Source organism: Nymphalis io, chromosome 26, assembly GCF_905147045.1.
Source record: "Nymphalis io chromosome 26, ilAglIoxx1.1, whole genome shotgun sequence".
NCBI lineage: Eukaryota > Metazoa > Arthropoda > Insecta > Lepidoptera > Nymphalidae > Nymphalis > Nymphalis io.
The window spans coordinates 8,248,585-8,265,346 of NC_065913.1; the positions used below are offsets into that span (position 1 = coordinate 8,248,585).

At 34.5% G+C, this 16,762-nt stretch overlaps 1 protein-coding gene across 1 annotated transcript in view; it reads left to right on the forward strand.

Annotated features, from left to right (window-relative positions):
• Nucleotides 1-16,762, forward strand: part of LOC126778417 (rho guanine nucleotide exchange factor 11) — a 177,013-nt gene that overhangs the window by 27,680 nt on the left and 132,571 nt on the right. The window contains exons 2-11 of the mRNA XM_050501919.1: nucleotides 3,560-3,662; nucleotides 5,604-5,747; nucleotides 7,519-7,601; nucleotides 11,403-11,493; nucleotides 11,729-11,835; nucleotides 14,098-14,598; nucleotides 15,316-15,397; nucleotides 15,843-15,940; nucleotides 16,013-16,072; nucleotides 16,154-16,254. Coding sequence (XP_050357876.1) covers nucleotides 3,563-3,662; nucleotides 5,604-5,747; nucleotides 7,519-7,601; nucleotides 11,403-11,493; nucleotides 11,729-11,835; nucleotides 14,098-14,598; nucleotides 15,316-15,397; nucleotides 15,843-15,940; nucleotides 16,013-16,072; nucleotides 16,154-16,254 — 1,367 coding nt within the window. The 5' untranslated portion in view covers nucleotides 3,560-3,562. The remainder of the gene's footprint in view (nucleotides 1-3,559; nucleotides 3,663-5,603; nucleotides 5,748-7,518; nucleotides 7,602-11,402; nucleotides 11,494-11,728; nucleotides 11,836-14,097; nucleotides 14,599-15,315; nucleotides 15,398-15,842; nucleotides 15,941-16,012; nucleotides 16,073-16,153; nucleotides 16,255-16,762) is intronic.

Consider the following 16,762-nt stretch of genomic DNA (forward strand, 5'->3'; position numbering starts at 1 on the left):
AGTATTAATATGAAAACTTGGCTCGAGTTTTAAGTCACGACATTGCGTTTTCCGATACTTAATCAACTAAGTTCCAACATTGAAATTTCAAAGCTTACAATGATTTACTTCAAGTTGCATTGTTAATAATTCATCAAGTTTTTGTGTAAATAACTTCAATCAAACACAATTATTATAATTTTAAGTATATATATTTTTTCCTTCAAACGAGGCGTGAAGAGGCATCTTGCCGGCCCAGCGAGGCGGCTGGTGCAGAACATTCTTCCCGACTGTACTGGCCGTCGTTGCCTTTGGACTCTACTACCACTTTCCATCACGTGGAGTAGAGTCATTTGCCTTCACGGAAGATATACAAAAATATGTAAATAACAATGTTATCGTAATATTGTATTTACTAGCATATATAATGATACCTTTCACTAGTTTTAGAAAGATAAGGTATTATTTTTTTAAAAATTTTAAAAATACATACAAACGTTGTTTTCTTTTTATAAGTTAAAAAGGAGGATGTTACGTCAAATAAATACGGTATAGTGTTATTTCTCTTACGTCCTTTTCGAAGTGTGCAGTGTATGTGTATTTTAGGTTATTTCCTGTTTATACATAACTGTTTCAACCAGATACGTGCATCTCAGTAACAGGAGAACCGAATTGAGTCGGTTATCCTTCGGAGCTTACATTTATATTAGACTGTATAAATCTTACCTTTGCTTATTCCGTGATAAAAATAATTTAAAACATATTTTGTAAATAATCTTTTTATGGGTTTTTTTTTTTTTTTTATAGAATAGGAAGGTGGACGAGCATATGGGCCACCTGATGGTAATTGGTCACCAAACGCCCTTAGACAATGGCATTGTAAGAAATGTCAACCATCGCTTATAGCCAATGCGCCACCAACCTTGGGAACTAAGATTTTATGTCCCTTGTGCCTGTAATTACACTGGCTCACTCACCCTTCAAACCGGAACACAACAATATCAAGTATTGCTGTTTTGCGGTAGAATATCTGATGAGTGAGTGGTACCTACCCAGACGAGCTTGCACAAAGCCCTACCACCAGGGTTTTGGAAGAATGGCTTGTGAAAGAAGAAAGAAAGCTATTTTCATTGCATGTTTCGTGTATAGGTATAGCATTTATGGTACAAGCATACGTAAATACATGTTTTTATTTATTTTATTACTTTTGGAATTTTAATTCATTTTTAATATTTTTTATAAAGTATGAATATTTTTCATTATAATATTCAGAAATACTTTAATATCATTAAGTTGGTACGTTTCGAAATCAATTAACTGAATATGAATTAGAATGAAATTACAGGATTTATCTAAGAACACCTCACCACAAGGTGGCTTGAAGATTCATCATTATAATGTTGAAGAATAAAATAAAATAAGATAGATAGTTATGTCTATATATGTGTACTTGGTTACATTATAAACGTCAAGAGTTTTTTAGAACATACTAATTAAAGGATTTACGCGTCGTTATGATTTAATAAAAATCGCATTTCATAGCACATAGAAAGGTTCTATCTAAACATACATAACGCTTCAATCCACGAAGGCGAAGCAGCTAGACGGCTATAGGATTACATTATATTTTTAAGTTTAGATTTCGAACTTTTTACCTCAAAATGCATCGAAATTTCTCAGTGAATAGAAAACATTAATATTCACAATCGTTCCCAGATTCTAAATTAAAGACACCATCGGTATTCAAAGCGATGCCATTTATAATTCACGTCATGCTTTGTTATTAAGAAAACCATTTTGGAAGCTTGCATGTTTCCGAAGTAATTTTCATGCTAATACATCCAGGACTCTTCTATATGAGTCCAGACGATGGCGTCGCGCGGAATTTAGGAGTTGATATTTTATTTTACGACATTGTATATTTTTCTGGTTATGCGTAATTAGAAATAATCGACATCAATGGATCTGAATTTTTAATGCTCATTATCAAAATATCATCAAAGCAACACTGAATTTTCACTGAATTAACCACAAGTTAAATTGTATTGAAAATTATTCACCTCTTGAGGGGCGGTGAAGGAAAATCGTGAGGATATCGATATCCACCCATGTCACCCTTTGATTATCCACCAATTTGCATTGAAGTAGCGTCAGCTTTAAACGAAGAGGTGTCTTTCTAACAATGGGATATTTCTAGACTATTACTATATCTTTAAGGATATGACTGATGCAATAATTTCAAATAATCTTTTATTGCTTCACTTTATGTTAATCTGTGTTTTATTTATCTTTATTCTTGGTGTTATTTAATTTTTTATGCGAACATTGCCGTAGGGAGAAAAAGTCGCATAATTTTTCGCATGTCATTGTCTGCCAGCAGTTCAGACGTGAAAGTGAATTTTGAATGCAAATTGCCTTTATACCGATGTATTGTTCGAGCTAAGTCAATTATTTGCGGATGTGTGGTGTGTTGGGTATAGAAAATATATTTTCGTCATTAAATTAATATTCTTTTATTATTATGAATTTTAGGCACGCAAGTGGACCACTGGTTTCTTGTTATTAAGTCAACTCTGTCCGAAGACATTGGTATTGTAAAAAGTACATCCGTAATGTTTGAGAAATTAGCATTTTACAAAAAAAAAAGTTTTAGTAAATATGCAGATGACAAACATATTGTTCTGCATGCGTTTTATATATAGAGATCATTTGATAAACACTCAATTCGTAAGCAATTTACTATTCACACTTATAAAATGTTATTGATTATATTATTAAATAATAATTGTTTGCCAAATAATATTTAATGCAAAAAATATATGGGCTGGTAATTATTTGTGAAAGGATTAATTTATAGAACTAGTAGTTTTTTTTAAATTAAATAACAGTAAATATATAACCATAAATGGTTCCTTGCACCACGGGACGTAAACATTGCCAAATTTCAATTATCTCAACTCGAGATTTGTATTCATCTCGATCATATATCTCTGGATCTCAAGCCTTACAAGCTAGAACAACAAGCTAGTTAAAATTTTCAATAATAACCCAAAAAGATAAATATAATAAAATATAAATAAATAATACAATAACCGTCATACAGTGTTCAGTTGATTCCGACTTGAGTCATACATGTAAGTGAAGCATGTCGATTGTGGACTTTTGTTTTTGTCACTATTGCGTCTGTCAATGATAGCGTTGTGTGTAATCTGCATTATACTATATACCAATGGCAGGTGGAGTAGAGGTAAAGAAACCTTATGTTGACATATTCCATGTAAGCTCTGAGTGTACTATGCACTACAAACAATTCTCGGTTTATAAATTATCAATTTATTTCGCTTAACTACTTCCAAAGTTCCGATAACAACTTCCTCGTTGAAACAAAATTTTTCACGAATTTAATGAATACCACAGATTATATAGATCTCGAAAAATGAAGTATTGACGATTTAAGGTCAATTTTGTTTTTTTTTTTTTTACTTTATTTCTGTCATTGCATTTGTCTTTAGAATTATTCCAAATATTTATGTACAACCGGCAAGGCAATGTTAATTAATGTATGGTAAATTTGTCACAGGTGATGCTAGGCGGGACGGTAGGTGCGGGGTCGCCGGGCGGCGAGGACCTGCTCACCGTCACCGTCGTGAGTGACGAGCACGGCTATGGAATGAAGGTGTCAGGTGAGTCCGCGACAAGTATTTTATTAAACTACACTTAACTGGGAGTGAGTAGCATAGCTTGGTGAAATTACCTCTAAATCTTCCTTCCAAGAGGATGCATAGCTCAGCCGTGTGATGTCCCATGTACGTACTAAAACATATATATATATATATATATATATATATATATATATATATATAGGCTGTTGTTTGTGTTACTTTTTTATTGAGGTAAGTACATAAAAAAGTCTTACTATAAAAATAATAACGGTAATTTTAGCCGTTTGATTGAATCATGATATGTATTTATTTATTTATCGTTCTATAATTATGTAATTTTTTTAAGCAATACCTCGTGATATAACATTAATTTTTAATCCGATTTCGAGACGGGCCACATGTATCGTATATAGATACCCATAATATAATATGATCAAGTTATTTCACGACTCATTTGCATTTTATTAAATGCAATACAGCCTTATATGAACTTCAATTACCCCGAGTACCTAATACCTGTTACGAATATTTGCATATTTACGAAAGAATATATTGCGGAGGTAATTTGTGACCAATCAAATTAGCCGCCTCCTTGAAAACTAGTTTCCTATTGGGTTATAAGTAATGACGGTGACCCAATTTCGTCGATGCAAATTTGAAACTTCAAACGAAACCGAATGCTCAGTTTTGTAAACTATTGATCAATTTTATCGTATCATAAAGATTATATTGATGGTATCGATATATTAATTTAACGTGTGATGATAATGAAATGAACGGTTTCGGTCACGGCGGCCATTTTTAATGGGGGTATAGTCAACTGAGCTGATTTTATAGTGCCTAATTAAGTAAACAAACGCAAGCGGGCTCGTAATCTGATGGGGTGCGAACAAGACACGATTGGAGTGTTCAGGTGCATGACATTATATGCTAGCGGCTAGATCTACGAATCGTCTACATATATAATGAGCAGAATTATTTAACATATACTAGATCTTTTCACAGCACCTACCTGATTACTTTTTTCACGCGCTTTTTAATTTTTTTCTAATATTTGTACAGGAAAACTTTTCAGTGTGAAAAAAATAATATTCGCTCGATTCCATTAATAATAATTTGATTAAAATTTTTTTTTTTTTTTTTGTGGAAAAATTTTTACTTTACACAAGACATAAAGAGACCAACTTAAAATGTAAAACTTTACCTATATAAAGTTATTGAGACAAATCGTTAAGCACTTCCCGAGATACACAAATAAATTTATATAATATACAAGAATTGCTCATATATTAAGTTTTTTTAACTCTACTGATTTTGAAGCCGAGACGGCCTAGTGGTAAGAACGCGTGAATCTTAACCGATGATCGTGGGTTCAAACCCGGGCAAGCACCACTGAATTTTCATGTGCTTAATTTGTGTTTATAATTCATCTCGTGCTTAACGGTGAAGGAAAACATCGTGAGGAAACCTGCATGTGTCTAATTTCATTGAAATTCTGCCACATGTGTATTCTACCAACCCGCATTGGAGCAGCGTGGTGGAATAAGCTCCAAACCTTCTCCTCAAAAGGGAGAGGAGGCCTTAGCCCAGCAGTGGGACATTAACAGGCTGTTACTGTTACTACTGTTACTACTGATTTTTTAAAGTTATTTTTTATAAAGAGTTGCATTGTCATCATCATATCATTACAAATGGTGTTTATCTAGTTATGAACATTCCTTGTTAATATATGTATTATAGATCATACCGAAAGGAGGATATTACCTAAGATTTGTTCAAGTCCGAGTCCTTCTCTAGAAGATTTTTTTTAATGTACCGCGCGCAAAATTGTTACCGATAATGTGTGTCCATTTCGTGTGTGAGGTGACTGAGAAAATGGGGGTGTATTCTATGTATTATACTAAACTATGTATATTTAACATATTAAAATATATTTTAAGTAGATTTAATTGTATTTTCCAGGTGACAATCCCGTATACGTGCAATCAGTTAAGGAGCACGGTGCCGCTTGGCGCGCTGGTCTGCGCGCTGGAGACCGTATCCTGAGAGTTGACACCGTACCGGTACACCATCACACTCATCAGCAAGTCGTGCATATGATACGAGGTAGGAAATACCAATTCAAAGGCAGATTGTCTGACTAGAGTATAAAATTAAAGTGAAATTCAAGCGAGTGGAACTCAATACTATTTATTATTATGTTCTCGGTTGAAGAATGGACGAACCAATGTAATTACAGGCTCGAGTGACCACTAACCGTCAAGTGGCTAAAATATTACATATAGAATCGTTACACTTTGAATTATTGTTACTTTCATCTTACATTCGCCAATGCGTTCACACCGGAACACAAGAATACTAAATATTGCTGTTTGGCGGTGGTATAAATGATCAGTGGGTGCTACCTACCCAAATGAGCTTGCAGAAAGCCCTACCGCCTAGTAAAACTTTTGTAACAAATTCGAATGTATTTCACTAATACAGTAACTTGATTGCTTAAATTACCATTCAAATTTATCATTAATTTGATACTCTTATTGGAATGATACCAAGTTTCAATGCACTTGCATTTTATATAAGGCATCGGTAAATTGGTAAATGATTTAGTATGAATACTTACGTACACGTTTGAATGTAATTCAACTATTTAATCAGCTTTATAAGATAAGAAGATATCTGCAATTGACATCATACGAATTTGAATTCAGATATTACGTTTTGTTTGCCAAATTGCTCATTGAAAGCTTTCATCTTTGGTTGAGTACCTTTGTTTATATATTTAATGCGGTATGATCGTGCTTATATGATATGTAAAAAATATTAAACGATCTACAGTATGCTTAAATAATTTTGTACTTTGATTCATTTGAAGAACTTGAAATTTATGATTTATATGTACAATGAATTTTGTATATCGATTTTTATATACTTAAGACGAGTAGAGGACCACCAGTGTAACATTGATATGGAAATAAATTATTATTATTATTATTAATGTTTCAAACGAATCCTAAGACTATTTAGCTCGAATAAATCCGACGCTCACCGCAGAACACAATCGTGTCCTATATTGGTTGAATTTTTAAGATATACAAGTATCGCGTTTTCTTGGAGATAGGACTGGTAGACCTTTGTGCAAGCACGTCTGGGTATATACTGCTCACTCATCACATACTCACTCACCCTTCAACCCGGTACACTGCTATCGCCAAACAACTTAGTGTATTGCTGCCAGTGTAACTAAAAGCAAAAGGATCATAACATCTTAGTTCCCACGGTGCTACCAACCTTGCATAGCATTGACAATGTTAGGTTTATATTTTTTACAGGGCCAATGTCTATACCCGTCTGACAAAAAAAAAAACAAAAAAAAAAGTATTTCCGTAAATCGGTTTTCAACATTTCACGAGTGAGATACGAACTGAGATTTTAAAGAATATTTGCTAATGTGATTGTTGATGTCACTTTTCAATCTGTACATGAAAATTAAAACGAGACTCATTAGAGTCGGCGCACATCTAGTCAAGCGTTACGAAGTGCGATTATATTATAATTGCTAATATTGAAATAAATAACCCGAAGGACTGGACCTCGCGAGAGTTAGCGTACGCGTGTTACAATACAGCTGAATAAGTTGCATGCCTTAATACCCTTAAATAAAATTGACTAAGTAGCCCTTAGGGTGAGATGGCTTGCGACCCCGGCTATCCTCTAAATATCAATTTTTTTTTTAATTAATCCTTGGTTGGTAAGAATTTCAGGCACGAATATTTTCTTGACTTTTCAGAGATCTTTCCAAACTCGGATTATTTTTGTTTTTTATTTAATATCATAATCAGAATCATTATTAATATTATATTATCCATTTATTTTGCAGCCAATCCCACCACAGTACTGACAGTGCAACAGAACAGTTCACGGCATAACAAGACGCCGATAACGGCGCCGTTCCCAGTAAACGTAAGTGACATCATTCAACGTTAATCTTTGATTTTTTGTACTTTATTATTATTAAACTATTAATTGATATAAACAACAAACACAAAACAATTGAGTCAATTATAAGCCAGTACGGTGTGAAAGAAGAATGAAATATAAAGAATAATAGCAAACTGTAACAGCCTGTGAATGTACCACTGCTGGGCTAAGGCTTCCTCTCCCTTTTTTTGAGAAGGTTCGGAGCTTATTCCATGCTGCTCCAATGCGGGTTGGTCGAATACATATATGGCAGAATTTCAGTGAAATTAGACACATGCAGGTTTCCTCACGATGTTTCCCTTCACCGTCAAGCAAAAGATGAATTATAATCACAAATTAAGCACATGTAAATTCAGTGGTGCTTGCCCGGATTTGGACCCACGATCATCGGTTAAGATTCACGCGTTCTTACCACTGGGCCATCTCGGCTTCTAATAACAAAAAAAATAATTAAAGATAATATCGCAAACCTCAAGATTTTCTCAACAGGCAAGGAGGCTTCGGCCCAGCTGTGGGACATTATCTTATAACATAACGATTCAAAAGTGCCCTTATAAGCCTTATACATAACATGAATAAATAATTATTTAATTTCAACGGGCTGTTATATATTCATTTTATATATTTTTAAATCTAAGTAAAGCCAGGAATATTATTATCTAAAACCTCATCTTTAATCTAATCTTAAATAAATAATATTATATCACTCATTATATCATGTATTTATTACAAGATTACAATTTATTAATTTATCGTTGGTTTACGTTTATAAACTGCACGTCGGTAACCCCGAACGAAGGTTTGAATTAATATTCCTATGTACAGTTAATTTATTTATTTATTTATTTGGATCTCTAACACACTCACACACATTCAAATCACTTTTTACATTAACTTAAAACTAACTATGCACAACCAATTACAGGAGAACACACAATTCACAAACACAATTACGAAATAAACAAATCAAAAGTACAATAAAAACAGAAAACAAAAATATTTAAATAAAGAACAAAAAACAAAAACAGACACAAAAGGTAGTAACTAATTAAAATTTTAAACAAATTTACAAGTTTATACTATTAAATTTATATTTATAATTTATATATTAAATTAATGGTTATTATCCGATATTTCTAGTAACAACCAAGACCGATGTCTTATTAATATAGCAATTAATATGTTTAGTATCGTATATACATTATAATTATAAAGCTAAATGATTTGTTTGTTTGTTTAAACGCGATAATCTCAAGATCTACTTGCGCGATTTGAAAACAATCACTGCATTCGGTAGTCCTTTTATTGAGATTATAGAAGTTTCCCACTTAACAAATCAACATATCCTTCTTAGTGTTCGTTTTATCCTACATATCCCCCCACTTCGCGTGGGGGAGTAACGTGTAAGTATTAAAATCCCGCGGATTATTTAACATTTGACAATTTATAAATTTAAAGCTTCTATTAAAATACGAATAAATAAGACAAATTATTACTTATTATTAGTAAATGTTGATTTTCATACAGGTTATTATAATTATACGCTCTCAATCGGTGGTGGCTTTAAAATCAATTCAATATTGTAAAATGACGTTTAAAATCTGCATGTAAGAGTTCACTCGAATAAAGTATATTTTGAAGTGATTAAGAGAATATCTCCGGGTTGAACATTAATTGAGTCGGGGTCATTCGAGACGGGATGCTCGTAATAATTGGTATTAATATCTGCAACGCGTTCGCGTTAGAGATCGTATTATTCGCACCGCCGCGTACGATTTGCCAATTAACAAGAATCGAAAAATTATCTTCGTATTTAGGTGCAACTTTCGTGCGCACGTTATCCTCGTTGGTTCATTTAAATACAATTATATGTTTGGTTTCGTTTTTTTTTTTTCTATAAAAGGAATAGTTAACTCGATAATGTTAATAAATTAATAATTTAAAGGCCTAAAGGATTGTTTTATTAGATCATTTCTTTGACATACAGTGTAAGAAATGTCAACCATCGCTTACATAGCCAATGCGCCACCAATCTTCGGGACTAAGATTCTATGTCCCTTGTGCCTGTAATTACACTGGCTCACTCACCCTTCAAACCGGAACACAACAATGCCAAGTACTGCTGTTTTGCGTAAACATTGATCGAGATCTAAAATAATCAATGTTATTCGTTATGGGTTTGTGGAAAAATGATGTTTGAATGTCGGCGATTTGCTTGGGAAGTAAATTTAAGTGAATTTGCAAAAATTGTTGTATTGTAAATACATTTCGTTTATCTTCTTTCCTGTCATTGAAATATAGAGTATTTAGCTACTGTAATTTCAAATGTATGTATAAATGTTATATATATTATATGCATATGTAATATATACATTTTAAATATTATGTATTATTAAGCCGAGATGGCCCAGCGGTAAGAACGCGTGAATCTTAACCGATGAACGTGGGTTCAAACCCGGTTACTTACAAATATTATGTAAATATAAAATAGAGCGCGACTACTGATCTATTATGTCTATAGATTGTAATATTCATCGTTATAACTTCCCTCAGCCGGTATGTAAATCATGCGTGCGTTAAATTCATAAATAACAGTATACTTTTTTGCAGTTTTGAATTTAATTTTTATAATAAAACATTTATACTAATAGCATTATTATTTAAATCATTTTAACTTATAGTTTGAAGAAGTACAAGCTCCGTGCGGTTGCACCCGCGTTTTACGTTACTGCTCCTCCCCCCCTCGTAGCGTGATATAGTTCATAACTTGCCTGAGTAAATAGGCTATTATATAATATGTCTACTGGTTGAGATAAACGCGTTGCAAACAAACAACCTCATTAGCTTTACGATAGTAATATAGATTTTTATGTAAATAAAACAAAACTGCAGTCATATTCGCGAGTTATTCGCCTTCCATACTGATAACCTTGGGATTGACCAGCGCGGTGACAACTGTGTCAACAAGTGACTCCACAGACGGTACGAGACGCAAACTTTAAACGATATCTCACGATAATTATATTTTTATATTAATATTTTGTTTGATTACGTTTTTTTATCGAGCAACCAAACACGATTCGGCAGGAGAACTGATTACTTTACTTTAATACTTTATTGTACATCACACCACAAAGAGAATAATACAAAACATGTATATTGCCTAAATAAATGTACAATTATGGCGACCTTATCGCTACCTACCGATCTCTTCCAGGCAACCAAGTGTAAAAAGTAACTGATTCGTGTTGAATTGCTTTTCTATTCTTTTGTATTATTAAAAATTTATCAAGATTAATAGAAATATAATGAATATATTTTTATAGACCATTTTATTATTGTTATATATTTCGTATGCACAGCAAAATGAAATAGCACAAATGTGGGTTTAATGCTACGAATTTTGTTAATGTAATATTTGTATCATTTAAAACTATACTTTCTATTTCATTTAGATCCTGTATTTATTTAAAAAGAAATGACTATTTAGTAACTTCTTTAAAAAACAATGAAGTTACTTTTAAAAAAATATATAAACACACATTTGAATCGTCATTGCAATTTTAATACAAAGCTACCATCGGTTCGGAATGTAGATCTCTACTGAGAATGACCGTCAAGAAACTCGGCAGTGAATATTTTTAACAATCAAATAAAATGCATGTTATATATTTATTATGTTTTTATTCTGTATGAACATCAATGAACACAAACTCCAAGCTCCTCTATCCTGTACAGTTTAAAGAGTTTTATTTAAAACTAACGTTGTATTCGCGATTTCAGCAAGAGAAGCAACGACAGCTAGAAGTATCCAAAGCGCAGACGGTGCGGTTGATGCTCGAAAAGGAACAAAAGTACATGAGGGATCTTAGAAGTGAGATTTTTATGATCACATATTATATAAAGGATATAACGATTTTAATATTAAATTAAAAAAAAATGTATAGAAATCATAAATTATTAATTTTTTTTTGTACAATATTTTATATTTCTGTTGGCTCTATGGAATGTCAGGGTCCCGGCAACAATCATTTTTATTGAATTTTTTAAGTGGTGGTAGTAAGATCACATCTCTCTTAGCATTATACAAGAATTGAATTATCTTTCAGATGAGCTGCTCAAAGTTCCAGATGTAAGGAAGCAGGCGCAGCTCGAGTCCGCGGAACAGCGGTGCTTCACGCTCCAGCATGAGATAGACTCCATCATGGCCGCTCAGGTGAGACATACATTCTACGTACCCGTATGAGAAAGTGTAGAGTTCATTAGTTGCTTGGTAATGTTACGAGTGTATTTTAAAATCGTTCAGATTGAGGAATCGATTAGCGCTTCAGATAGATATATTGTTATATACGACACCAGACAAATACAAACAAACCTTAAATTTACATATGCCATGCGATTGCTGCTGATTCTCTGCTATATACTGTATTTAAAATGGATTTTGATTTGATAAGCCGGTTGGCGTGATTGGTAAATACTTGCCTTTCACGCATTTCAGACATTTGTGTGCATGAACATGTCTGTTCGTCCTGAGTCTGGGTGTAATTATCTATATAAGTATGTATTTACAAAAGAAAAGTAGTATATGTAGTATATCAGTTGTCTGGTTTCCATAGTACAAGCTCTGTACAAGCTTTATTTGGGATCAGATGGCCGTGTGTGAAAATGTCCCAGGATATTATTATTATTATTATTTTTTCACGAATCCATTATGAGTGCCATAGATTATTTAGATCTCGGCCAATGATGTCATTTCAAATCAAGGTCCATGCTGTTCACCATATATAAGGAGTTTTACTTTAAATGTTCATCGATCTAGATGAATTTGGGTGAACAATAGATATTTGTAACTATTTTTTATTTCAAGTGCTAATTTCCCTTCAACTTAGTATAGAATGGTCTAGTGGTTAGAACGCGTGAATCTTAACCAATGAACGTTCAAACCCGTTCAAGCACCACTGAATTTTCATGTGTTTAATTTGTGACTATAATTCATCTCGTGCTTGACGGTGAAGGAAAACATCGTGAGGAAACCTGCATGTGTCTAACTTAATTGAAATTATGTCACGTGTATTCTACCAACCCGCATTGGAGCGGCGTGGTGGAATAAGCTCTAAACCTTCTCCTCAAAAAGGGAGAGGAGGCCTTAGCCCAGCAGTGGGACATTAACAGGCTGTTACTGTATTATAGAATTACAAAAGAAAGCTTTTACAATTATTCTTTATATCAAATATATTAAGTTATCCGTGCATAGGCGACCGTGATTATTTTAATAGTTGACTTTTGATTCGATATATAATTAAAAATATAATATGAAATGATCTTAAAAGTTTTTTCCTTTTTTTATTAGCATTGCAGTTTTCAAGTTTCAAAATTACAATCCTATACAATAAATTCCATATTTTTTAATTCCAGCAATAATAGAAGTACATAAGGGTATATATAACAATTATATCGTTGAAGTTAAACATTGTAACGTTACCATAAAACTGAACATTAATCAGCACAGTTAAATGTAGAAATATGCATTTTTTTCATTTACTTTTCCTTTAGCTACTTAAATAGCTTTAAATATTCACATAGCGTTCACATTTGTTACTATTTTGCAGCCGTTTTGATTATTTTATCGTCATCATCATTTTATTTGTTTTGTCAGTGGTTGAGAAAAATATTTTACTGACGGTACAGTTTTAAATCCTGTTACAATGTACGGATAACAAAATAATTTATAAGAATTATAGTAGTATACTTAACATCGGACGTAATATTGTATTTTTCTAAATCACTGTATATATGTAAAGGCGAAAATAAATTATGTAATAATTACGTCAATTGATAATAATGAATGTTAATTAAATTAATTGTTACTAACGCATTAATGGCCGGCAGGTGGTGAATAAACTATGCGTTTCCGTTATCTTGTCTGCTTTTATGCATGTTTTGTGTATTCTGTTTATGTGGCGTCGTTTCTAACGGTTTTGTGGTTTTATTTACATTTTAAATTTAAATAATATATTATATGAATATATTAGATGAAGCGAAATCACTTCTTCTGAAGTGTGATTCGTTTCGAATTTATCATTAAATTATTTTTTATAATTTCAATACGTGATATTAGTGTCGATATTTTGAAGTTTAGAAAATTTACTTTTTAAATATTTTATGTATTTTTTTAATGTTAGAATTTCGAGTCAGTTTTATAATAGTTAGCCGTAATTAAAGAGATGCATTTGACACAAAACACAAGCAACGCATAAGAACAGATGAAATAGCACCGTAATACAAAATTAATTTTCGCCTCGCTGCAACTCGTTGCTAGCTGGAACTTATATATCGCGATAGTTTTTCCGCTACTCACGACTGACGGGTGAGGGTCCCACGGTTCACTAAAACGAGGAGAAAAGCTATTAAACTATAAAAGTCGAGCACGAGAGCGCGAAAAATCGAAACTCTCGCCCGACCGGCTCTGGTCCCGCAGTCCCCCGGCACGCCGAAGGCCGGGCGCGCCAAGGAGGCCGAGCGCGGCAACTCGGGCTTCCTGAGCGGCATCCCGCGCTCGCTCAGCAACCTGACGGGGCAGAGCCTGCGCAACCTGCGCCAGAGCCGCCAGAAGGCGGAGGCGCCGCTCGTGCGCCAGAACTCGGACGAGGGCCGGCGGCGCGCGCACACGCACACGCCCACGCACTCGCCCAGCGCGCCGCCCGTGCCGACCACGTGCCTCGACGCCGCGCCGCCGCCGCTGCCGCCGCGCCGCGCGCCCGCCAGCCCGCCCGCCAGCCCCGCCAACCCGCTGGCCGTGCCGCACAAGCACTACTACAAGAAGCCCTATCCGATGCATCAGTCGATGCCTCCGTATAGGGAGGAGAAGATGCGGAGATCCTCTCATTCCTTGGACGGGGAGCTCGAGGGACCTCAGCCGAATTCGATCGCGTTGCAGATGAACTATCCGCTGGTTAACGCGCCGCCGCCTCCTCTGCAGGTAACTCCTCGTTTGCCGATCGAGTCGACACAGCTTCGGTACATAACATTCGATTAACTGTCAGGCGACGTCGGGTCGAATTTTTAGACTAAATAAGTACTAATGGAGACCTTTAATACTAACGTTACACGAATTGATCATTTTATTTATTTAGTATGAATAATCTTTAGTTTGTTATAAACTCGATCAGTAAACGATTTTTATGAAAACGAATTGTATATGACTTTGAAATACAAAATTATATTTCAAGATTATTGTGCAATCGTTCTAGTGTTTACTTAGTAGTTTTAATTTTCTTATCACCCACCGCCCTTCATTATTCACACATCGCTGTCGCTTCTTTTTATTTTAATTTTTGCTGAAATTTTGCAATTTTTAATAAATCACAAATTAAATTTTATTCGTAGATAAGTTATATTATTAATGTTTGGACGGAATTCGGATGTTTTTTTTATTGTTATATTTATTATATGATATATTTCTAATAATAAGTTCCTGTTGTGTGATCTGTGTGTTTGTCTTTCACTGTCCAAATTAATACTTAATTTTGTGTGTAATTGTATTGCGTGTTAATTTTGTGTATTTGAAATGTAACGTTGAAGTGTTTAAATGTTCCATATTATACGTATTTGACATAGAAAATGCCTAAAGTAGTTATAACAATATTTTTATTTTAAATGTATAATAAGTATGTATTAAATATATTCCTATGTACAGACGGATATTCGAGGCGGCGTTCCGGTTCTGCACGTGAGGAGTCAGTCGTCTCCGGAGCATCTGGACCACGAGCTGCCTCGAAGTGAGTGTCTTATATTATTAGCTATTTAAATTACAAATACTAAATCCCTTTTTTTTAAAACTGCATTGAAATTTAATCACGTGACTCATATTTGTTATGACATAATTTTAATGGTTGATGATTTTTTTTTTATCCACAGAATGAAAAAAAATTAAACATTAAAGTTTGAAACGTAATTTTGAAATTGCTCCTACGTTATAACTTTTATAAAAAAATAAATATTTTGTCCAACATAAATGTTATATAATATAATAAATATTTGCGTCTAGAATTTTCTAGTAGTATAAATAGCTAACGGTAATATAATTAGTTAATAATATTTGCGTATACCTCGAGTCGGATCTCAGATTCGTCGCTAGTAAGATGTACTAAACCTTAAACTATGTCTAGTACAAATAAATTACAAAAATGTCTAAAACGAAATGTGTCCGCCGGTCGCGCGCAGCGGACGCGGAGCGCTGGGCGCGCGGGCCGGCGCCGCCCGGCACGCCGCCGCCGCCCTACCCGCCGCCCTCCCCGCGCCCCTCCCCGCACCCGGCGAACGTACGTACGCGCTGCCCAGTGGTACTGGACTCGTGTTGAACACCTTTAACATATATGTGTGTATCATTCTAGCCGTGTGCGGATCCCCAACGAGCGATAATATCTATGGAGGAGGACGACTCGCCGGCCTCCGTGAGTACTTGCTGGCGGGACGTAGGAAGATTATCGTACGGCCTGTAGTGCACGAGTTGTAATAAATGTTATTTTACGTAGGACAACTCCTCGTATTCCGGGCTGTTCTCGAATCTTCGATCCGTGCGAGAGTCAAAAGCGAGAACGGCGGTCCTCATAAACTGGCTGCTGGGCGAGAGAAGGTGAGTGGTGTCGCTCTGTCGACGTGCTTGCCGAACATCATCGATGCCAACTTGGGGGTTTTCACCCCAAATTTAGGGGGATTCAAGACGTCTAGGGGGTTTTTTAGGGGGTACATTTATTTGGAGGGTTTTTTAGGGGATCTATTATTCAAGTTTTTTTGTTTGTCCGTTAAAAAAAAAGCGCACAACTGTATACAATTTATATTAAGCCTCGAACCCGACCAACGATCTAATCCAAATATAAACTCCAAGCGTGGCTATAACTGAAACATCAAAAAACTATAATATGTATATGTATGTAAATATGTAAAATGCACCCGTATGAATAGAACAGCATTTTTATACTACTTGAATGTATTTTTAATTTTTATTTGAAATTACCTCTCAAAACGAGTGTAAAACAAAAAATTATGGGTTTTTAATCGATATTTAGGGGAATTTGAAGTTGGTCTTAGGGTGAATATTCTGTTGCGCCACGGTAGCATGCGAAAGCGATCCCGTGGCGCTC